Source organism: Cavia porcellus, unplaced genomic scaffold, assembly GCF_034190915.1.
Source record: "Cavia porcellus strain 051 isolate PalLab524CR breed Dunkin Hartley unplaced genomic scaffold, mCavPor4.1 scaffold_13, whole genome shotgun sequence".
In the NCBI taxonomy this organism is placed as follows: domain Eukaryota; kingdom Metazoa; phylum Chordata; class Mammalia; order Rodentia; family Caviidae; genus Cavia; species Cavia porcellus.
In genome coordinates, this window is record NW_026947496.1 from 31,822,301 (window position 1) to 31,847,018 (window position 24,718).

The following is a 24,718-nucleotide window of genomic DNA, read 5'->3' on the forward strand; positions in this document are numbered from 1 at the left end:
GGCCACAGTTCTAGAGGCCTTTTGTCCAGCCCTCTGGCTGCTCAGCCCTGGTCGGTCACCTCACCCACACATGTCCTACAGAGCTGTGTGGACTGAATGGTGCAGTGTGTGAAGACCGGATAACAATTACTGCCAAGGGCAGATGGTGATACACAAATGGTCAGAGTGCATCTGAGCTGGGGACCGAGGCCGTGGTGCCCTCCCTTTGTGCCAATGACCAGACTTCAGAGGTAACTCCATCTTCTTCCTGATGGCTTTTTAATAATCACTTCTCTCTCAACAATCACTTCTGACCTTACTGGAGGAAAACTCACCAGCAGAAAATAAAAAGCACTGGCTTAAGCTTGACCTTTAGTTCTTAGTTGTGTTTATTATTTTTGTCTTTAAGCCTCTAAGGGTTTCTGGAGCACCCAGTTTTCCCAAGACTGCTTTTTAAATATTTACATAATAAAAAGTAGAAACAAAACACAAGAAACAAAAAGAAGTTCAGTGGTTCTGAACTCAAATTTGCATGGTTCTTCCAAAGTGCACTGGATACTAGATGACTGACCTTCGTCTTGCCAGCAGAGACTGGGGTTGAAAGGGACCCCACCTTGCCTAGCCCTGCCCTATCCCTCTCCAATGAGCTTTGACGGTTTGGACAACTGAGTACTTGGCCACACTGGACTAGAATGTCAGTCCAGTGCACTTTGGAAGAACTAGAAGGGACCTTCTAGTTCCTAAGATTTTTTTTTTTTTCCTAGCATTTTCTGTCATGTTTAAGATCTTCTAATATTTTGAGATAGCAACTATATTTAAACCTGCTATGTTGCCCATGCTGGCCTTGAATTCATAGATTCTCCTGTCTCAGCCTCCTGAGTGCTGTGATTACATATAGTACCACACCACAGCTAATACATTTAAAAAACATTCTTATAAAATGCCAAATATATTCTCTAGTGAACACTGCCTTTCATAGTAAGCCTGGATTCTCATTCCAATTCTGCTGGCATTATTCAATTTTGTGTTTCTTATTTGGCAATGCTTTCAGAGTCAACTCAAAGTAACGTAACACAGTCTATCATGTACAGCTCTTTGGGGTTTTTTTGACAAAATTTGTTTGCTAGGCTGGGATCTGATACTTATGGCAATAAAACAGTCAAAGTAGGCACTGTGGTACATGCTGGTAATCTCAATTACTCAGAAGGCTGGAGCAAAAGGATTATAGGCCCAAAGCCACCCTGCGCAATTTAGCAGAGACTACCTCAACTTAAAAAAAAAAAAAAAAAAGACTGGGGATGTGCTTCAGTGTTAGAGCAATCTTGTGTACTATAAAAGCTGTGTTTATTTCATGATCCAGTAACACTGTCATTAAAAATATTAAAAGGCAACTTAATATTAATTACTAGCATTTATAAGACAGTAAGATAAAAAATGGTGTCGCAAGCAGAGTGGCCCAGCACCAATGCACAGGAACGGAAGTGAGGCCTGCTCCCTCGGCCCGTGGTGTAGCTCCACACAGATACGGCGGAACCCATAAAGGCTCTGCCTTCCTCAAGTGAAGAGGCAGCACGTGGCACATGAGCTGTCTGGAAGTCTGGTCAGGTCCAAGGTTGGATGGTCATTTGTTCTCTTTATCTGATGAAGTCCTTCATTTAGGTACTCTGGAAGAGTTTATTTTCTTGATATCAAATGGGCTCAGGATCAATGTCCCATTTTTGAATTTTCCAACCTGCCCAACTCTTCCGCTTGACAAAATACTAGGAGCCGTCCTCTTCTTCTTGGATTTCCTATGTTCAAGGTGAGAAAAAGGAGCCACGCAGTTAGGCATAGGAAAAAGCACTGCAGGCCACCCCAGGCTGCTTATAAACCTGTCCCTTCCCATGTATAGCCGGCCCAGGTCTACTGGTCTTCCTGCCTCAGGCCCCTGCAGGAGGGAATGATTTTTCTAGGCTGTCCCTTTCTCTCTTTCCACCGGTGATCTTCTCTCACAACAGCCTCATCACAAGGCTTGCCAGTACCTAAAAGGTCACTGCGGTTATGTGTCTGGTGCTTTCCTAAAGCCAGCCTTGGAGGACAGAGGTGCCCTCAGTGTGACTGCAGCTGTACCAACACCTCGGTGACATCACCCATGTGTCCAGCACACTGCAGGCACTCAACAGACAAACACCTGTCACTATGGCCATAAGAAATGATCAATTTCTGGCATGTAAAAGCACACAAGGAGTTCAAGGAAAGGGCCAAGGCAGTCCATTCTGAAGCAGGCACCGAGAGAAGGAATGGAATACCTGAATGGAAGCTAAGAAACAGGCATGAGGCAGTGGTCAGTGCTCCTTCCTGAATCTCATGGCACTCAGCCCTCCATGAAAGGCAAAGATGGTGTGGTACACCAACGACATCACACTCAGCTTCTCCACCAGTCACCCAACACGTCTGGTCCTTGACAGTGGGAGACTGCAGAGGGTCACAAGTTCAGTTCTGAGGCCATCTGGTCTTTGGAAATTTACTAAAAGCTACCTTCCCTATAGGTTCGATCAGGATATCTGAGGCAGAGAAGCCCTCTAATGGCTGGAATGACACACGTGAGATGCTGTGTCAGATCTAAGAGGCTCACCCAGCCCTGGCACCGGCAGGCATTACTCACCTATCTTCCTGTCCTCTCCTCCTCTTCTTGAAAATATCTGCATCCCGGGCCTGATTTCAGAAGTTAAGATAATAAATGTGTCAGTGATGGATACTGCAGATTCAAAGCAGGGCAAGAGGCTTGTGACCAAAGCCACCAACATACCTCTTATTTTTAACAATTTTTTCAAGTGGGTATATTAAACATACAGACTCAAAGTCTCATCTTGAAACCCTTTCAAGAATGCAGAAGCTATTCTGGGTAGACTGACAGTCTTATGCTGAAAAATCAGGTCACTTCCAATTTGGGTGGGAAGAAGGGAGCATCACATCTATTTCTTGTGGCTTTTCACAAGCGTCTGTGCGCTTTCAGTGTTTAACGTACAAAATGAGGAGGCATTGGAAAGTAGCCAGCGTTTCCTGTGAGGAGACTGCTCCTCAGAGTTACCCTTTCCTGCCAATATGCTCGTCCCTCAGCTAGTCTTACAAGATGCAGAAGACGCGAAGTGCAGGGAATTTGCCATGCAACTCTGTGTCCTGACTTTGTTGTGGGCAGCAGCCTCTTGCACGTCACTGTGGCTGGCTGCATTCACCACCCTGATCTATAGACTAGAGTGAAGAATAGACCACAGTATATTATACCTACCACTCTCTTCTCTTCTTCCTGTGCTGCCTTTTTTTCTTTGAGCTGGTTCTGTAAAACTTTGTAATTTACGTAACTATTTTTGGGAGGCTAAAATGAAAGAATAAGAATATATATCATCAGATTTTGTTCTGCAGAAATGTCCCTATGTCCATGTGTCACCCTAGATTTTCCTTTCTGCATCTGCCTGCCAATGAAGGTACCCCCTCACCTTGGCACCGAGCATGATGGCACGTTCCCGTTCCAGGACTCTTTCCTTTCCTTTCCCGTAGCCCGTGATCCCAAATCGGTGCACTTCCAACCGAGCCTGAGAATACCAAACAGAATCCAACCCCAGTGCATCCCAAAAGAGGTGCATCCCCAGGTGACACAGCCCAGACATACAGTGCCAGCCCAAAAGGGAGGGTAATGGATCCGCTGGGCTGTGGCTGAAAGATCACAGTAGACTCTCTTCCACATCATTACCGCCTCGTGACATCATCCTCCCTTGTTAACAGCCAAAGCCAAGAACTGTCTCTGCATAATGTAGACAGAGCTAGGACACAAGGCAGAGCTCTGCCATATCCTAAGATGCTCCACCCAACAAGTTGTCACCCAGAATGGCAATGGCTTCAGCTGAACAGTTCATTGAAGACACACCCACCTACACTTCAGTCTGAGTCACGGCAGTTCACATGCAGACTGAGTTGTCAGAAGGAAGACAGCACATTACCAAATCCCACACTTTTAGTTGGCTAAATTACTTTCTCCTATTTTTTTTTAACGTATTTTTAAAACCTGTTACAAATGCAGAAGACATCCCTGCCTTTTTAACTTACCATCTTATCACTGCTATTGTTACTGGAAAACTGTCATGTATTAAGTAAGTGCGACAGTTAATGAAGGATGTGGTGAGAATTCACTTAACCATTTCTCGAGCCATTAGACATGTAAAATACGTAGGATTTTTTGTATTATGAATAAATCTGCTAATGTATTATAAATTTTATGGGCATAAACTTAGTATAACTATAATAAACTTCTAAATTAATTATAAATAACACAACAATCTCAAAATACATACCTTTTCTAGATTAAATTCTTGAATATCTGCATCTTTCTCATGGACACTGGTTTTAGTCTATAAAGAAAACCAAAGGGCAAATACTGTTACAAACCTACTTGCGCAAGGTGCCAAGTGTAGGCATATTCATAGAGACAGAAAGCTCCCAGGGGTTGGGAAGGAATGGGGAATTACTGTTTAATGGGATACAGTTTTAGTCTAACATGATGAAAAGAGTTCTGGGTGGATGGTGGTGATGACAATGGTTAGACAGTAGGCAGGTATCTAATACCACTGAATTACAAGATGATTGTTTCTTGGCCTTTTGGCTAACATCAAGTATAAAAATAGCTAAGATGATAAATTTTGTTTTGTACAATTTACCATAATAAAAATTATGGAAAAATGGGGCTGGGGATTTAGCTCAGCAGCATAAGCACCTGCCTTGCAAGCAGGCGGTCGTGAGTTCGATCCCCGGTACTAATAAAAAAAAAAAATACGGAAAAAAAGAACAAGCCTTGAAATATCAAATGATTATATACACATATTGCTTAAAATCCTAATTAACAGTTAAGGAAATAGAGAAAGTATTTTTTGAGATCTCCAAGTGTTACAAAGGAATAACAAAATTAAGGGAAAAAAAGGAAAGTACACGAGAGAGAGCAACGTTTGGTGTCCTGGACCAGACGGAAAATTTTGCCTAGTACAGGGCTCTGAACAGGGCCCCTGGCTGAGCAGACAAAACTGCTGCTTTTCATCATTCTCTTCCTCCCTCCCATGTATCAGGATGATATTCTCTTAGGTTGAATATTCTTCCTGAAATTATGCAGTGATGGAGATCTGCTTGTAATTGCTGATAGTAAACACCTCTCCAATCTATGATCTCTCACACCAACACTCAGCCATAGTCGCAAGCCCCAGAAGGGACCAGACATCCCATACTTTATGGGAGCCACTGTCAACCCCAGGCCCCATTGTGTCCTGACAGAAAGTGAGCACTGAACACTGCACAGCCTCTAGGAAAGACAGCGTCTCCTCCAAGGACAGTGAAGGAGCCAGTCAGCCCTGGCCTGCCAGAGCTGCTCCCTCCCACACTGCTGGAAGGTGCCCACCACAGCACAGTCCCCGTGTCCTGCTCTCTCCTCCAGAGAGCTGTGCTCCGGCTCTTCCTGGGACCTTGCCTCAGCAGGTGTGTGGGTCAGTCAGGGATTATTTTCACAGTTGATGGCTTCTCCTGTCACCCAGTGAGATGACTATTTGGGTGCTGAAGACCCTTCATTTACTGCATGGGCTGCTATTACAATGAAACAGGATACCATCTGGTGACCAGGCAGCTCAGCATGCAATAAGCCTGAAGACATGGTCAGTACTCTTCTTACCAACGTATGTGTGGCTCGCAGTCACAGCATGACAGTACTGCATCCCTGCAGGCCCACTGTCACACTACGGGGCTTGGGTGCTGGCAGTTAGTATGTCCAAGTCCATGGCCTGGTTCTCTATCAACCAAAGTAAACACATTCCCCCATCTCTCTGTATCAAGCTGCTGGCTTTTATTATGCTTATGACTTTCCTCAGATTGACAGCATCAAATGCCTTCCTTAGAACCACAGGCACAGCACAAGGAAAGCTGGGGGGGGGGGCATGTCCTTTTTATCTACCCCAGAAAGTCTTCCATCCCATGACTAGAAAAAAACATCTTAAATTTCCATTGAATGTAAGATGTATTTTCCATTGGCATGCACATCTAAGTTACTAAAGATGATAAACAGTAAGACATTTTCTCCTTTTTTGGCAGTACTGGTAGTTGAAGCCTGTACTAACCTATATTACCAGCCCTTTTTCTCTTAAGGCAAGGTCTTGCTAAGGTACCCAGGTTGGGGTCAAACTTTCAATCCTCTTGCTTCAGCTTCCTAGAATGCTGAGAAGACATTTTTGAAGGATTAAATCTTTACTAATATCAGGATCACGTATCTAAACCTTCAAAATACAAATTTAATATATAAAAAACAAATCAAGGCCAGGGATTTAGCTCAGCAGCATAAGCACCTGCCAAGCATGAGGTTGTGAGTTCAATCCCCGGGACCAAAAAAAAAAAAAAAGAAAGAAATCAGAACAAAATCCTTGGATACTGTTAGCAGATCTCCAAAATCCTGTGAGACTGCCGAACTCCTCCCTCCAGAGCTGAACTTCCTTTTAAGCACATTCCATTTCCAGCAATACTGGGGGTGTCACAGATGCTCTGGATGGTGTGTTGCCGGAAGACTGGCATGAGAATGGAGCCATTTATAAAGCGATAATCACTGCAGTAAAATTCTTGTGACAGCTAGGGACCTCTGATCTCTAAGGAGTTACTGGCTCTCAGAAGAGGGGCAGTGGCCAGTCTGGGAGTCCCTGTTTTCCCCAACAGAAGCCCCACAGCATATCCAGGCTGCAGGGACAGGGTTTTGGAGGTGGGGCTGTTAGGCCTAACACAGGGCAGGACCCTGGGCAGCATATCTGGCCTGGACAACAGATACCTCAATGTCCATATCCCTTGACATTTTGCCATAAAAATCCTAAGTTTTGTAGCTGCTAACATGTTTTTGTGAAAGAGTCTGAAGTCTACTTCTCTGTATATAAGAAATATAAACACAACTGTCTTTTTTTTTTTTTTTTTTTTTTCCTCTTTTCCTTTCATTGCCCTGGGGATTAAAACAGGGCCTTCACACTGAATTACATACCCAGCCTCCAGACTGGGTCTTGCTAAGTTGCCTGGACTGGACTCAAACAAGGCAATCCTCCTGTTCTGCTTCCCAGAGTCCTGAGATTATCCAGGGCTGTAACTAACACTTTTAACACCATTGCAGTCTGTTATTCATAAGGCACTCCTCACTTTAGAAACCATGGCAAGAGGCATTATTGTCAATGCTGGGAAGTGGCTTACTTGTGGCTTGATATTAGCTAGGCCTATGTGTCCTCTGAGCAAGAAATGTGGGCAGTGAGGGCACCTGTCTCCTTCAAATGGAACTCTAAAAAGCCATTCAGTATTTAGTGAAGAAAAGGAGCAGTGGTGCCTGATGTTGTCCCCATCAGCATGGTCCCCAGGGAAAGAGAAGGGGCAAACATGTAGCCCAGAAAAAACTCTTTACTTTTAAACCACTGAGATGTAAGCCACAGCCTAACCCAGCAGCAAGTTTATGGTTCATGTGTTACTGTGTTTTAAGACAAAAGATATTAATGTATCAGTTGCTTTTTCTAACCTAAAACCTCAGCATTCAGATTAACTATAGTGTTGTCACTTTGTGGTAAATAAGTGGGTTTAGGGCTGCAGTCTGGCACTTTGTCTCTAAAAGGTTTGCTGTCACTGTCCTAACTTACCACAACTTCTTTAGCCATTCCGTCCCATACGAGGGAGAGGGAAATGCTGAGAGATCTGGACAACTTGTGTGTTAGGCAAAGAAAAAGGAGAAAAGTTATAAAAAGGGAGTTTGGCGAAAGCTAAGGGGCAGGGATGAAAGCAGATAACCTTCGGAATCAGCAAATTTGTTTATGGGCTGACTTGCTGATCAAGAGCATCTTTTTTTTTTTCTCCAGCGTGGATTTTTCTTTAACTTATTAATTACAATGTCAAATCTGTCTGCAATGAAAGTAGCCAAGTTAAACACCTTTTTTTAAAAACCGCAGGCAATTTGAGGAATATACTACAAAGTTTGTCCCCAGCTTACTGAGTACAAATTGCCTCAACCACTGTACTTTCTTCCTAACATTGATTTGATACTCGCTCTACCCCCAACCAGGCAGTGTGATAGAGAGAGGTGACCCTGGGGCACCGCAGGGTGAAGACAGCACCAGGACGGCCAAGTACCTAAAACATGGTCAGTGCTACCTGACAATAATGTGGGACAGGTGTCTTATCTGGTGATGATTCTGGTTCCATGCAGTTTCTTAGTTAAAAGCACAAAGAGTCTATATATATATGATTTCCATGGAGCAGTTAAGTACACAGCCTTGAGGCCAGAATGCCTGAGGGTGAACCTAAACTTTGGCAGCCCCTCAATCCTTTATCTGGATGCCTAGGATCAGGTTCCGTCTTCTGGCTTTTTAAATGCCTTTACAGTTTTAGAATGGCAGTACTGAGTAGAGTGAATATTATATGCCACTTTTGGTAGGGTCTAAGCCAGTAACCCATCAACACATACACAGATATTTCTGCAGTAATCTCCATGAATATTCACCTCTTAGTTGATGAACAAAAAGCCTCGTCAGGTTTTTCTGCCAAATAAATTTGCACAATCTTAAAAAAGAAAACCACCAGTGTGGTTTGTAGCAAGCACTCTGAGTGTTTTGAATAGCCAGTATACTGTGGGGCTGATGTTTAGCTGCAAGCAAGAAACTATCTTGTACGCAGCTCCTCTGTGGAATGAGGTCAGATCCTCGGAATGGTGGGGCTTAAGTGAGATGCTGGGTCGGTTACTGGATATGGATAACCACACTGGGCACACAGCAGGCACCCCCAAAGCAGTAGCTCCTGCACCAGAAGCCACCTTCATGCTTGGTCCAGATCACAGACACAGGAGTCCCTTCAGATCTGTTCTTCCCATTACAGTACATCCTTCCTGTCCCTTTTAATTTAGGCCATGAAGGAGCAGAAAAGCAAGGTGAATGAGCTGTGCTATGATAGAGTAATGCTGAGGGTAGGGGGGGCACTAACCCAAGCCAGGAGGGCCAGAAAACACTTGGATCAACTCAAGCTACAACTGACACTTCTATTAAAGAACTTAAGAATGAGCCAGGCTTGAGTTCAAGCCCAGCCTGGACAACTTGGTGAGACCCTGTCTCAAAATAAAGCTAAAAAGGAAGGGTTGTAACTCAGTTCAATTCCCAGTACTGTAACGGGAGGGGGGAGAGTGCACATAAGAATGTTCTTTCTTCCAGCAATCCTACACCTATTAAAGAGTGAGTTATACATTCCTTCCTCAAGGCCATGCCACCCCATTTCACATCTGGACCACTGCACCAAGCCCTCACTCAGCCCCCTTGTGCCTCTCTTTTCTTGAGATACGATCTCACCACGTAGTTCAGGCTAGCCTTGAATTCACTGTGTAGTCCACACTGGACTCAAACTGTGGCAATCATCCTGCCTCAGCTTCTTGAGTGCTGGGGTTACAGGAATGTACTACCATGCCAGGCCCCCTCATGCCTCATGCCATTGCTCACCTACAACCTACTTCTTTCAAAAAGATAAATCAGACCATTTCCTGCCCTCACTGAATACTCTCTGGTGGCTTTCGTATACTTTACAGCTGGAAAGCCTCATACTGTGTTTCAGATCTGATGAGGGCTGCCTTTGCCTGCATCATCTCATACTCTTGTCCCCTCATGCTGGTTTTCCAGCTCCCTGAACACCCTGTGGGGACACTGTTTGCCCCTGCCTGTGTTACCCTTCCCTGCATCTTTCAAGTACTATTTAACCGGCATTTGCCTGAGGTCTCCTCAGAGACCTCCTGACCAGTTGACAGAGCAGAGGTTTTGCTGTTACTCTCAGAAGCCCATCTGCTTCCTCTAGGGTGTTTATAACTCTTTAAAATTATAATTTGTCTGGTACTTTGCTTGTCTCCATAGTTGATGAAAATGTACACTCTGCAAGGATGAGAACTACACTGTTGTTCACTACAGTTGTCTCCAAGGACTGGTAAACCGTAGGCACCCAATTATTGGAGAAGTAAATGAATAAACAGGTGACCCTTTACCTAGTATTTCTTGTGAAACTATGTCTGTAGACACTGCGTTAAATTGAGACATGACTGGGAAGTTCATCTGTAGGCTAAACATTTCGAAAAAGTAAAATATTACGTAAATAAATGGTAGCTGCCTTCTCATACAAGCTTGTAACAACCTGTTAGAATGCACAACCCCATGTCATCACGGCACTTACGGCTCAACTAAGCACTGAGAAAACAAAGTCATTTTTTGTGTTTAGGCAGGACCCAGTTAGCTGGACTGCTGTCCAATTCGTCACCGTCTCCTCCTTTTACAGATCCTCTCTAAAGATGACTAGCTGACTCCCACATTATTCAGAGACCACTCACTGTTATCACACATTTCTGCCAGCACCAGGTCTGTCTGAACTATCCTACGATGGCTTATGTATTTTTAGAGAACAAGGACCAATTACAGTGTCCTACATTATCCAAACTCTTAGCATAGTGCTATATTCTCATCAGCCCTACTGACTCCCCTTTATCTGGCGTGGCTATGCCTGGAGGTGCCACAGTAGCCAGCACTACATTCATTTGCTGCAATGCCAACACCTCAAAGTCTTCTTATGGGCTAATGCATTTTTACTGGTTCTATATTCTGTCTCTATAACCAGACATACGTACATTTTCAAAGGATAAATTGTTTAAAAAGGGCAGAGCATCAAGAATGGAAAATTTCTGTAGGCTCAGAAGTTCAAAATGCAGAAAAAGCTGAGGTTCCTGAGAAAACCCAACTAGAATGAAAGTGCTCACTTGGAACAGGAAGAACAAAATACAACTTGATAGACCGCCCTAGATGATCTATTACCAAGACACAGGCAAAGGCAGACTCATTCAACACTAACCTTATTTTCACCCTTTCCATTAGTAAGAAAACTTACCTTTCCCGAAAGGGGAGCCCAAGTGAGTGTAAGAGGGAACCAAAGCCCGAGAGTCAGTGAGACAAGGGAGAATGTCCAGATGCTTCCTACTGGTGCAACACTCCAGAATTACACTGCAAAGCAGTCTTTTTCACATCACAGCACACATGGAAAATGCTAATATTTGCAGCATACTAGGGAGTAACAGGAGTTGGCCAGCTTGAAGGCTCTGGCTGTCCCAAGGACTACTTTTTGGCCCCTGTGTAACAGACCCCAATGCCCCAGTATTTGTAGCAGAAGAGCTGGAAAGCTGACCTAGAATCCTAAAATAAAGGCAGACAGAATAGATTGCTCTAATGATCTTCAAGGAAGTGATGTTAGTGAGTTAGACATGAAGTATAACCCGCATTCTAGAGGATTTCATAAATGTTTCTAAGAACAAGGATGTGGCAAAACACACTGGGCACTAACACACACTCATACATTTACAGGCAAGCCAAACTACCTTTGTAGTGGGTGGCAGTCTAGCCTCCAAAAGATATGACCATATCCTAATCTCTAAAACTTGTGAATGTACCATTTTAAAAAAACATCTCTAGTGTGCATGTACATTAAGGCTCTCTAGCTGAGCTCACCTTGGATTTTGAGTGAGCCCTAAATCCAATGACAAGTGTCCTTATCAGAAAGAGGAAGACAGAAATAGAAGACTCAGACTTACAGGGATAAACCCCACACAATGATAAGGCAGAGACAGTAGTTATGTAGCCACAAGCCAAGGGATGCCTGGAATTACCTCCTGTCAAGAGGCAAGGTAGGATTCTCTTGTAGAGCCCTCAGGAGGAATCAATTTTACCAACACCTGAACTTTGACTTCTGGTCTCTAGGACTATCAGACAATAAATCTCCATTGTGTTAAGTTAGCATGTTTGCAATAATCTGTCACAGAAGCCTTACAACACACAGTGGTAGCTTGATTCAAACTTAATTTGTTTTATGAGTTTAAAGAAGATGGCAGCAGTTGAGTATATCAGCCGATTCAGAGTTTGTGAAAGTAAACAGAACTTTGTTCAATAAGTTTGAGGACCGAATTGTGTGCAAACAGAGGCATTCAAGAACCAAGGTAGTACTAAAATAGAATTCTCATTTTTTTTTTTAAATAGAAGTTTATAAAACTTAGGGAAAAACTAAAGAAATGAGACATGTAGATTTTAGCAATGAATGTGACAAAACCACCAGGATGCCCTCGTAGGGGACAAACAGTTTGAAGGAGCCATGCTTTCTTTGTGAACTGAGTTTTTGGTCAGATTTATACATTCAATCTGAAGTAGACTTCTGATCAGGAAAATCAAACTGCTTCTCCACCTGAACTTACATTCCTTCAGAGCAAAGATTACTGTACATTTTATTCACTACTATATCCCAGTACCTAGAAAAATGGCCAGTATATATTAAGAATGTCTCTCTCCACAGACAAACATGCATGCGTAAGGTTCGGGGGTAGGAAAGTGTTAGCAGAGAAGGCCTGGGTTTTTCAAACCCTTAAACTCCCCAAACAGTCCTGTTTTTACAATTTGCTGATCACTGGTTCCTGAAGTAAACTGTTCTGCTGACCAGTATTTCTGTACCCACAAGGTCTTGAGTCACTGCTACATCAAATCTACCTGGTAGTTACACCAATGAGATTTACAATGAACATCAGCTTTTCTCTTTGGGTCTGAGCTTGGTAAGAAGTATCAGTTGATCTGCCTATGTGGGTGATAAGAACTATGTACTAAGGATTGTGTATTTCTTAAATCCTCAGGCAGCCCTGATGTAGCCTATAAGCGCAGTCAGCTAATACCACAACATCAACATACATATATAAATCAATCAATGCATTACCTTTATGCACTCATCTTGATCTGGCTTTGGTTTTCTTTTTTTATTTCTGCTGTGAAATTCTACCACTTCCACTTGCTCCTTGTGGTTTTGCAGGGGAGAAGGTGATCCTGCAGCAGTAGGAACTTTTGCTCCTGAAGGTGGATTGTGTGAGGTGATCACAGAGGCATGGTTCAACTCTTCTCTGAGTTCCCTGAAAAAGCTGGAAACACTTTTCTTCTGTTTTTTTGTGAAAGAACCATGTGGAGTTTTGTCCTCTGCCACAGCTACTGCAACCCCTTCTGTCTTCCTATTTTCTCTCTTCTTTCTGATTTTCTTCTGTCCTGTTTCACCTTCTTTCTCTCCTGTTTGTTCAAACACAAAAAGGAAAAAACAGATATTTTCAGTTTTAATACTACCATCAAATCATATGAATGCACTGTGTATATGCCACAGCTATAAGCACCCAGAAGTACACACAAAGAAATAAATTACGTATTTGGCTTTTTTCAAGTAAGGTGTATTTCCACAACTTATCCAAAATATAAGCATTTTCTCCTAGTTAACGTTTATATCTTTGACCTTTTATTAGCACAACTACTCCAATTCACACCTTAGGTCTTTCCTCAAAGTTTCACCACAGCAGCAGTCCCAGGATGGGGACATTTGCCTCATTCTTTGTACTAAAAACAACTGCCACAGAAGCCAGTGTCCCTTTTCAACACTTCCTAAGGTTCCAGGTATGTATAATGGTCTTCCAATTTTTCTTCAGTTATGAGTTAAAGAGCTTCTAAGACAACTGGCCTCGTATGAATACTTGTATTTTTCTACTAAAAATTACAATCACCCTTGTGTTTCATTTACCCAAAATCTGATCAATCACTCGAAAGCGCTAACCAAAACTCTTTGTCATTATTCACCTACAGCACAAATATAAGAGTTCCCTAAACAGTGGTCTTTTACCAATGAACACCTATTAAGAGCAAATAAAAACTTTGGCACTAGAAAGATTAAAATGAGTAGATCTAGTCCAGGCCTTTAGAGCTCTTAGGATAATAACTGCCAGCCTGTGTGGACATAAACTGTATAAGATTTTGGAGATGGGGCTGGGGATTTAGCTCAGCGGCATAAGCGCCTGCCTTGCAAGCAGGCAGTCGTGAGTTCGATTCCCGGTACCGATAAAAAGGAAAAAGGCAAAAAAAGAAAGATTTTGGAGAATAGTCTTTTTCTCTAGATTTTAAGTTCCTCAAGGTCAGTGCCCTGATGAGGTCTTTTCTATTCTCCAGTATTTCAAGAGCTCTGAGATGTTCCGTCAATACAGAAAGTCAAAACAAGTCAATACAGCACAGGACATAGGGCTCGACTGTGAGGGCTGGAACCCAATTTTTCCAAGTTACCATCGAGGTAATCTGTAGCAACCTTTCAAATAAAAACGCTAGTGTTTATTTCTATATTTGCAGTGACAGGTTAGTGACAGTGCTATACGAACAATCAGAAGGCTGTTCTGAGACTCACGGAGTGGATACATGAAAAGCATGTAGTGTATTATAAGATCTTCCTCCTTTAAACTGTTATTTTTACTGTGTAGGTAAAGCTTAAAACTTTGAGCAATCACTCCAAGATAAAAACAAAGTAGTATGCGCAGCATTTCTGTAAATCTAAGACGCGAGCTCGGTCCTACAAATGAGAACGTCCATGTAAACTCTTCGGAGTGTGAAAGATAGTCCTGCTGAAGGGCCAGGTAGTTTCCAATCTTTGATAATAAGCTTTTTAGCTTTCTTTTCTCCTCATTAAGATAAGCAAAGGAGACTAAAAGGTCGGCCAACTTAGCTGAAGGTGCGGGGGTGGGGCGAATGGCGAGGCCATCGTATTGGTCGAGGTAGCCAGGTGATCACGGGTACCGGGCCGACCGGACCCAGCCGCGGGAGGGTGTGGGTAGGATATATGAGCCCAAGGTCCTCGGCGCGTTTCCAGCACCTCCGCAGGTGGCCATGGATACAGTCCAGGACAAGGGATATCACTCACCCACGTCGTAGAGAGTCTGCAGTAGGGTGTCCAAGAGCTTCTCGGTGCTCTCATGCACCGAACAACCTGGCTCCGAACCCCTCTCGGGCGCCATAGGACTAGCAGTGTGGCCCGTCAAGCCACTTCTGTTTCCGGTTCCGGGTGCGCACTGGCGCTTCAGGCCCCGCGCGGCTTCCGTCCTGGTTAAGATGGCGGCGCCTGGGGTCCCGAGCGGCGGCTGTAAAGGGTGCCGCCGCCCTGGGCGAGGTCAGGCCGCCCCGCGCGGAAGAACCGCCCCCAGCGGCTGCACCACCGCCGCGTAGCAGACGATCTCAGGCCCCGCCCGGGACAGTAACCGCATCATGGACTCTCAGCGCCCCGCTAACTCCCATTTCTCCGGCAGTTCCACTGGTCCCGGCTCTGTCGTGCTCCACTACGCGGTAGGCTCCTAGGAGATCGAGCCCCGGAGGGGAGCATTGGGAAAGGACTCCCTTTTTCGTCCCTAGCTTCCCGGGGCTTACTGCCCCTGGCCCAGAAGAGTGGTCCTTCTCCTTGGAGGTGTTAGGTGCGTGGCTTGGTTTCCACGGCAACGCTGTGCGGCAAGGATTCTCTGGAAACGCGCGTTGGTTTTTACACGTTTCCTGCGGTAAAGTTCTTCGGCTCTTTTCCACCTGTTTGTTCCATTTTTCCCCTTTAGACCCTTAGGCCCCTGGACACAGGCTTATAGGATGACAGTTGGACGCCCTGGCGTTTGGCGAGGGCGTGTTAGCCTTGCGGGGAAACTGTGGGTCACACCCCGCCAGGATGGCCCGCGGCTTCACATCCTTCTTTCGCTGCAGTTCCTGGGAGAAAAGTTCAGTTTTTATGAGTGGGAGTAGAGATTTTTGAAAGCTTATATTGCCTGCCTCTGTCTTCAGTTCATCATTGCACATTTTACGCAAGTCATTTTGGAGAACAAACAACCAATGCTATTCAACCTCCTTCCAGCTTGCTTTCTCTCCCCGAAGCCCTTCTTCCTCTTTTGGTTTTAATGGCCCTTTCCCTCACCCAAGAGAACATTGGTCAAAGTTTTCATGAAGAAATTGCAATGTGGAAGGTTTGTATCCCTTGGGATTGTACAGTCCTGGGGCAATGAATCAGGTTTTTATTGTTTTTAACTAGATTAATTTTTATCTACTTTATAAGGAAATCTTAAAATGTAGTTTAAAGGTATGTTTCCATGATCTGGCTGTTAGTATCTTCAAAGCTTTTCTCCTTATTGATCCCATCACACACAATTCTTTGATGGAAAGATTACACCTTTATTTTCTAACTCTGCTACTCCAGAGAAGGCATGGGAGGAAGGAGGCTGTACAGATACCACTCACATTAAATTGCTTTTTGGTTCCTAAACTGGTTTATGAATTGACTGGAATTTTCTTGTATATTTTAAAAAGCAGTTAAATTTTGCTTTCTCGGGGCTGGGGATTTAGCTCAACGGCATAAGCACCTGCCTTGCAAGCAGGTAGTCGTGAGTTCGATCCCTGGTACCGATGAAAAGGAAAAAGACAAAAAAAAAAAAAAAAAAAAATTTTTTTATGCTTTCTCCTTTAGTGGTTCTGGAATAAGACTTTGTCTACTTTTTCATGTGGAAGCCTAATGCAATGGTATGGGAGCCCTCTCTTTTCCAGTAGTTCTTGCTGCTCTTTCTGACTGTGTAGCCTTACCTTATGATAACCTGAACTTTTTCTTGCCACTTAAAGCTGCACTTACATCCTCAGCCATACTGTTATTGTGCAATACTTTCTGTCTAATCTGAAAGTAGTACTTTAGAAATACTTAGGATACCACTGATTGTGACAAATACTAGGGAGTGCCTAGGTCTCATAGGTATTATTCTCAATGGCTAAGATACTTACAGGAGTTACCGATCCAACTCTTACTTTTAAGGACACAGAAGTCATAAAAGTAGACAAATAATTAAAGTTAGTGGGCATTAGGAGTCTGAGGCAAGAGTTCCTGATCAGCCTGTGCTACATAGTAAGTTCAAGGTCAGCCTGAACCATATAGTGAGACTGTCTCAAAAAAGAAATAAATAGAGGAAGGAAGAAAGAAAGAACTTAGTGGGACAAGGGCAATGGCTGAAGCTGCACAACATGTTGTGGGAATAAAGAAAAGTGGTACCTGGTTTGTTTGGGGTCAAAGAAGAAGTTCTAAGAAAAGGTGCTACCTAACCTGAACTTTTGAAGTGTGAATGGCAGATGAAAGAGGGAGAGACTGTTTTAGACTTTAAATTAAGACCATACTTGTGCAAGAAGCGCTTAACTAAGAGGACATGAGAGGAAAAACTAAGAAAGTAGGCGAAAGATATATCCTAAAATTTTATGTAACACCTTTGCATACCGTTAAGGATACAATTTTAGCTTTATAGCAAACCATTCGTACTTAGAAAGGCTAAGACTACTTGATGTCTCTCATGATTATGTGTCTATGTAACCTTTGTTACTTAAGTAGAGATTTTTGAAAGACAAGTCAGAGTGGAGAGGAAATCTGATAGATAAACATGAAGATCAAGTAGGACACTGTTGCAGAAGTCCAGAAAATGACATAAGGCTAAAATAAGGCTGTGAGAGGTGAGAGTGGGAAAAAGGGAGGTCAGTGATTATTTCTGTGATACCTAGGACAGTAAATTATCAGCCCTTGGAAATAGTTTGATATAGTGGCTCAGGAAAGTTTTCTGAAGTTGACTACTGAGTTTCTGTAATTTGCCACCTGGACAGATGATGCCTGTTGATAGGAAAGAGAAGAGCAGGTTTAGTCAGGTAATATACACTATCTGTTGGAGATGTGTTCAGATTGAGATGTGAAATTTTTGATTGTAGGTTATCATGTAATTCATTAGTTACATCATAAATGTTTGGGAGTCATCCAGGTAGGCGCCAGAACAAAAGAAGAAGGCATGGCCTGAGTACATTTGGCAAACATCAGCAAGTAAGTTTCATCTGAAGCCATAGATGTGCTTGAAATTTTCCAGTGAGACATGGAATGGCCCAGTAACCCAGAAGCTGGACCCCTGTTACAGTCCAAATGATAGGTCTAATACCTTACAGTTTCTTATAAGACTGCACAGGATCTGTGAGTTGTTGCCACTCTGACTGCTCATCTTGCTGCTCGTCTATCAGCCTGACCTTCTACTTCTCAGAGCAAACCCCAGAGTATTCATTGTTTCCTGGGTGGCATGGTATGTTTTCCCAGAATACCACACTGCTGCCTGTTTCTGTTAATGATATCCCAACTCACATGTCGTCTTGTCAACAGCTATTCGATCTAAAATAGTTTCAGTCACATCCCCCAGAGGTGCCCCATTTTGTTTATGTTAGCTTTCCAGTGGTGTGCTGCATCAGTCTTGTACTGACTTGCTGGAGCTGATTATTAATAAATATTCATGAAGGTTGCAAGCACATTGTTAAAGTGCAATCATTATTGAAAACCAAAGTTTAAGCTGGTGGCTGCCTGTAATCCCAGGACTTTGGGAAGCTGGGGCAAGATCACAAATTCAAGCCCAGGCTTGGTTACTTAGTGACTTAGTAGGACTCTGTCTCAAAATTAAAAAATAAAAAGGGCTAGGCAGGTGGCTCGCTCAAAAACCTTGGGTTAATCGACTAGTATTGCCCTCCCTCATCAAAGATTAGGATACGTAAATTTTAAATTGTATTAAAAACAGGTAATAAGTACCCAAAATTTACAATTTCCTAATTATTTTGCTAAATTTTACCATTATCTCTGCCCTGGGAGGTTAAGTATCTTGTTAAAGGATGGAACTCCTATGTAACCTTGTGCAGTGGTGCAACTTTCCCAACTCTGTGGGGTGAGGTCCTGCTGTACTTGATGTTGCCATGTGGAAGTACATATTCCACAGAAAGTGGCATATTGCTGTAAGGCAGGTGTTATACTTGATACATTGTGTCAACTTGAAAAGTATAGAAGTTTAGCTAAGAGACTCCCCGGGGAATCAGGGTTCTTACTTTGTAAATATCCTTAGCCTGTGTAAAAGCTGGGTACAGAGATAGTGTGAGTGCTACATCTACCCTGAGGAGGAGGCAGCTTGCTTACAATATAAGGGAGAAGAGCTCTGGCTGCTGCCTTGAAGAGTTATTCCAGTGCCATGCCACCCTGCCTTGGAGCCAAGTGATTATGAACTGAAACCTGCACAAACTGAGCTAACTAAACCTTTTCATCCTTCATTTTGGGTGTTGGGTATTTTGTCCTAGCAATGAGAGAAAAATAACCAAGACAGTAGGGCTGTGTTGTGGCAGCTCTGAAGGTTGAAGACCAGTCAGCACACTACTCATATTTATAGTGACTCTGTGGATAGGAAAATTTCATTTAAGAGACAGGCTCAAGGAGGACCTTGTCTGGCTATCAGTGGGGAGAGGCCTGCTGTACAAATTGAGATGGATAGAGATATTTCAGCTAGCTATGTCTTTCTGTTTGTGCTGTCCCTTGTGTTGTGTTCCTGGATGAGTTGCCACGCAAGTGTACGTACTTCGTGACAGCAAGTATTTTTCCAGCATGTATGAGGGGGCCAGTTAATGAGCAGTTAACTCAGCCTGGCCTGATCCACTTAAAGAATTTTTTTAAAAAATTCTGATGCCCAGGCACTGCTCATAGACCTGATTTAATCTGTAGAGGTGGGATCTAGGCATCAGTATTTTTGAAAAGTACCCACAGTTATTTTAATGTGCAACATAGATTGAATATTGGGTTAGAGCCACAATGGGGAAGTTTTGTGTTTTATCTTGTGAATGTTGGAGAGCTGTCATCAATGGGATTCAAAAGAAGCTTCATGCAGTAATTGATTTTTTTTATTCTACAGTGACTGACTTCCTACTTGGAACAACAGGTTAAAAAATGTGTAGGACATATTACCCAGTCATTCATAGGAGACACCAAATACAAGTTTAATGAAGTGTTTTAGATTATTGTCTTGAAAATCCCGTTACTGAGGGTTCAGTAAAGACTCAGAGGAGAGGATGCCAGTTCAGTGTAGGTAAAGGGGAAAGCCAGGGAATGGTGCACAGAAGAGGTAATACCACTGATGAGTGATGGCTGAGGATTTTCCAGGTGAACTGTTGAGAGAGACATTTATAAATGCTGTCTCTCAATAGCTGGTACCACCATGCACTGGTAATTCATAAAAGAGACTGTCTGTCTTGATGGCCACTATATCCCTGGCACAAATTGCAGTGCTGCACATAAAACAGTGCTCAAATGTTTGTGAATGAATGCTCTTCTCAGAAGAAGCAGCTTGCCAGAGATCTGGGAGCCCAGGAATGGAATAACTTGTTTAGGGAGCTGCAGGTGTTTGCATAGGAGGAGGATCTGGTAGTGGGAGATCTTGAAAAGCCTGGATTTGTGGCTAAGAGGTGTGAATTTTGCACGTAAGCAGGGAACAGGGAACAGCAAACCATGGAAGGATTGCTGACGATTGTATCTGGCAAGCTTTCTCAAAACACACATCTGCTACTCTCCCTTACAGGTTCTTACTTGTCCTGAGGACTTCCCTCTATGTATTCCCTGTTGATTCTGATCCTTTTCTCCTTTCATTCTTAGGGTCACTAAGGGGGGATTTTTAAGATCTTTTAGCTTTCAAAGTATATAGTATTATTTGCTGTTCAAATTTAAGATGATGTAAGTATATGTGGTATTACTTTCTTAATGAGACTTGTGAACTTTGAGAAGATTCTCTGGGCTTATAAGCAAGAAGATGTAATAGGTTATAACAACTGCAGTATTATACCAGAATTGCAGCAACATGGCCAGATGTTGGAAAGATAAGAAGCAGACTGTCTCCTCAAGATGATTGCTTTTTTTGTGTGTGTGTGTGGTAGGGGGGAGTGAATGCAGGGCCTTCACATCGAGCTACATCCCTGTGCATGTTTATGTTTTATTTTGAGACAAGGTCTTGTTGAGTTGCTCAGGCTAGGCTTGAACTTGAAGTCCTCCTGCCCAGCCTCCCAGAGGCTGGAATTATAAGTGAGCACCACCACACCTGGCTGGACAGTTGCATATTAGTAGAGAGACAGACATGTAGACAGTGACTCTGCACAGGATATGTAGAGTAACAAGTGTGGTGGCAAGTAGAGAAGCCCAGTGAAGAAGGGGTGAGCTCCTGTGGAGCTCAGGAGAACCTTCACAGAGAGTGCTGCCTAAGCAGGCACATGGGAATGAAGGAGGGTGGGGTTTCCAGGCAGATGTGGGAAGGCTTAGGGGGAATGATAGCAAGGAAGCAGACTGGGATAGTGCCACCTACCTGCCCGTGTGTCACTTGTCATGGTGCCTTTCCCTGATACCATAAATAGCCCAACTCCTATTTTGAAGGAAATAGGAGTCATTCGAGTATTTTAAGCAGGGAATAATTTGATCAAAATTATGATTTGCAAAAAGCAGGATAGCAGTGTGCAGGATTAATTCAAATGGGACAAACAGGTAGGTGAAGAAACCAGCAGACCAGGGCCAGGCCAGATAGTACAGACCTGTATTTCCAGCACTCTGAGAAGCTGAGGCAGGAGGATCACTGTGGACTTCTCAAAGGAGCTGGCGTGGGTTTCTCTCTGCTTCCTATGGGCTGGCTTTATTTGATGTGCTAAGGGGTGTCTAATCTGTGTTTTGACTTTTTTTTTTTTTTTGTATTTTTGAGACAGGGTCTTACTGTGTAGTTCAGGATGGCCTTGAGCTCACTTTGTAGCCCAGGCTGGTCTCGAACTCACAATGATCCTCCTGCCTCAGCCTCCTGAGTGCTGGGATTACAGGTATGAACTGCCACGCCCAGCTTTGACTTAATTTTTAAAATTGAGTAGAGGAAGACAAAACCAGTTTGTCAGTGAAGTACATTGAACCTTTTAAAACTGATTAGATTACTCTAGAACTTAACATCCTGTTCTCTGCTGTTTCTAAGTTTTTACAAAGATAGCAATCGAAATGTGATGCTAATTCAATATTATATTGGTTCTAATAATTATAACATTCCTTTTTCTCGGTATATAAAAATCTAACATCTAAAACTAAATCTAACAATACCCAGCTCTTGTTTAGATGTAGAACAGTGTTTTTCTTTTAAGACAAAAGATGGTAATGTGTAAGTTGTTTTTTCTAACGTAAAACCTCACCATTCAGGTTTGGGTTGCAGTTTGGGCACTCAGTCTTTAAAAGGTTCGCCATCCTGTTACAGAATAAAAGTTGGCAAAGGTGAAATCTTACCATTGTATTCCCCAACCTGCCCTTATTTATTTTATAATACATGCTCATTACTTTTATTTTGCCTTATCCACAGAAAGAGCTCAAAAAATGGGATGAGTTTGAAGATATTTTAGAGGAGAGGAAGCATGTCAGTGACTTGAAATTTGCAATGAAATGCTACACACCTCTTGTCTATAAGGGAATTATTCCTTGCAAACCAAGTGATATTAAATATAGTGTTCTCAATTCTGAAGAGATTCATTATGTCATTAAACAGGTGAGTCCTTCTTTAGCCACAGCCAGCTTTTTCATTGTCTCACCAGTTCCTTCTTGTTCTCTGAATTTATTTTGTAACCTTGAATATACCTTTTTAGGTTGTTACATTCAGCACTTCGATCAAACACGTGCCATACCCATGATGCGCGTTCATTCCCTTGCTCGGCACCAGAGAACTAACCTTGAATAGCTGGTCATAGCATGTAATCCAGTAGGGAAATTACTGTGATATATGTTACAAGACAGGCTAATGAGGGCCCAAGATGCAAGGGGTATTCAGTATTTACAACAGAAGTTAATATGGTGTAAGAGTCAGAGGAGTAATTTTATTTTTAATTGAGGCCAGAGAAATGATATTCTGGGTTTTGCAGGTGAAATGGGTGAAGGGTTCACAGCATGGCAAGTCACTTATTCCCACAGTTTCAAATTTTCCATTTAAGAATTACTTGGGAGCTTTTAAAATTCCTGCATCTGCATCTCATCCCTATGGGTTAAATTAAATGTCAGGGGGAGCCTGCCCAGTTTCAATTCCAAAGTATACTAACATCTGGGAGCCACTGGCTTGTTTCCAGGCTGGAGCTAAGCAAGAGCTTGCCTTTTCACAGTTCTGAAAGCAGTTAGTGTGACCAGTCCAGAGCACAAAGCAAGCGTTGCAGTATGCAGGGAGGCTGGAGAGGTGGGCAGGGCCATTCATGAAAGGCTCTGTAAGCCACATGGAGAAACTGGATTTTCTCCTGCCTACTGTGCAGAACCACCAAGAGCTTTGAAGGCGATGGGTGACACTATCAGGTGGAAGGGCTGCCTGCAGTGGTCTTGCAGTTGCCTCTAGGTACCATCATGTTAGACTGGAGTCAGGTATGATCATAGGAACACAGAGAAATTGACAGGCTTCCCTACTTTGAGAGGTGGAATCAGTTTTACCTGGTGATGGAATAGGTGTAGAAAGGGAAGGGAAGAACTAAAAATGATGGAGCCATTCTCTGAGGTAGGAATTTGGGTGAGCAGGTTCGGGAGGGAAGCAAAGTCTCCAGACTGTAGGATTGCAAGACCTCAGAAGGCAGGTTCGATAGATAGGATTAGAGCTTCCTGATGGGCAGCCCTCCATGTCCAGGTGTTTATACAACCATAGTCCCCAGGTGGTGGGCCTTAGCCACCTGGCCTGATACTTGGTCCCTCCCAGGTACCCACATGCCTGGCTGTAGTGGCTCAGAATGCCTGGCCTCACTTTCCTAGCCATGGACTGCCTTGTTCCCCCAGCACTGTTTCCTTACTGGACAGAAGAAAGCATACTCTTAACACTCTCCTCTAAGAAATACACATGCTCCTCTTTTTCTTGCTGTTTGTTTTTGTTCCTCTGTGAATGCATTAGGAAGACATACATGGAATTTGTGTGTTTTTGTAAAGGAAAGAAGGAACACAATGAGAAATGCAGCGTCCTTGCTGCTTTGGTTGGCCACACAGATGCAGTCCTTCTTCACCTTCCCTATAGACAGAGCTGCAGCTCCCAGCCTCACCTGTGAATTGCTCCCATCTCTAGTGGGTCCCCGTGTGCCCAGCACAGTGCTGTAGGTATCCACTTGTGCCATACTCATTTTGCCGCCTATTTCTGACCTTACGGAATCCATTGGCTTCTGGCTAATGCAGAGGAGGACAAGAGTGCAGTGTTCTCTGTTTGATGTGTGTACCCTGAGGTATGTGTGTAGAGGCTTTGCTTTTTAAACTTTTTATTGCATTTAATACAGTTTATGGCCTTAGGACAATTCTCTTATCTCTTGCCTTCTGATTTCTCTCCTGATTTGGATGCTGCCCTGTACTCCTGACCCTTTTGTTTTGATTGGCCTTTCATGATTGGCCATGATTGGCCTATCATGGAAAAGCTATCTGTTTTTTCTGATTAGGCTTACTTGTAAGTGAAGTTAAGTTTCCTCTTCATTGCAATCACCAGGAGAGTTTCTGCAAAACATTAACTATGGAGCTGGGAGTATAGCTCAATAGTATAGTGCTTGCCTAGTGTGAACACAGTACTAGGTTCAACCCCCAGCACTGCAAATAAAGAAATCCTTAAAAGGTTAACTATGTCATGTATTGCTTAAGAACTTGGCCTGTGTACTGAAAGATGAATTGTTAGGCAGTTTCATCATTGTCGGAACAGAGTAGGATGTACTTACATCCACATGGATGGTACAGCCTGCTACTGGACTGTATGGTACAGATACATTGCAACATATTACCCCTAGGCCCATGATGAATAAAATAACATGAGATTAAACCAAAAAACAGGAAATGATAAGAGACCCAATTAATCATGAGGTATATGAGTAGTGTGCCAGCCAGTGTACTCGTTGGTTTTTGTTTGTTTTGGGGGATTTTTTGTGGTGCTGGGAATAGAGCCCAACTCCTCACTTGCTGAGCAAGTGCTCAACCACTCAGCTGTACCCCCAGCCCTTGCATACGACTTTATAGTAACCTTTGAAAAAAA

General features: G+C 43.2%; 2 protein-coding genes across 7 annotated transcripts in view; one reads left to right on the top strand and one right to left on the bottom strand.

Moving 5' to 3' along the window:
- Window positions 1-350: 350 nt before the first annotated feature.
- On the bottom strand, window positions 351-14,943 carry CUNH1orf131 (chromosome unknown C1orf131 homolog). 3 transcript variants are annotated; one of them, XR_010051225.1, is made up of 8 exons: window positions 14,767-14,943; window positions 12,766-13,106; window positions 4,308-4,364; window positions 3,456-3,551; window positions 3,248-3,334; window positions 2,624-2,673; window positions 2,268-2,433; window positions 351-1,769 (listed from the first exon to the last, which is right to left on the bottom strand). XR_010051225.1 is itself a non-coding variant. In XM_003473492.5 (7 exons), the coding sequence occupies exons 1-7, from the start codon at window positions 14,858-14,860 to the stop codon at window positions 1,631-1,633; spliced, it is 864 nt and encodes a 287-aa protein (XP_003473540.1). In that variant the 5' UTR covers window positions 14,861-14,943; the 3' UTR covers window positions 351-1,630. The 3 variants fall into 3 exon arrangements, 2 of the variants coding, with proteins under 2 accessions (XP_003473540.1, XP_063116114.1); XM_003473492.5 differs by lacking the exon at window positions 2,268-2,433; XM_063260044.1 differs by lacking the exons at window positions 2,268-2,433; window positions 3,456-3,551.
- A 53-nt stretch (window positions 14,944-14,996) lies between these two features.
- The window catches only part of Gnpat (glyceronephosphate O-acyltransferase), a 28,568-nt gene continuing 18,846 nt past the window's right edge, over window positions 14,997-24,718 (top strand). The window contains exons 1-2 of one of the 4 annotated variants that reach the window (XM_003473501.5): window positions 14,997-15,185; window positions 22,058-22,240. In XM_003473501.5, coding sequence (XP_003473549.1) covers window positions 15,108-15,185; window positions 22,058-22,240 — 261 coding nt within the window. In that variant the 5' untranslated portion in view covers window positions 14,997-15,107. Of the gene's footprint in view, window positions 15,186-15,373; window positions 15,392-15,620; window positions 15,842-22,057; window positions 22,241-24,718 lie in introns of those variants that run through there. The other 3 variants (XM_063260041.1, XM_013156425.3, XM_013156426.3) reach the window with 3 other exon arrangements.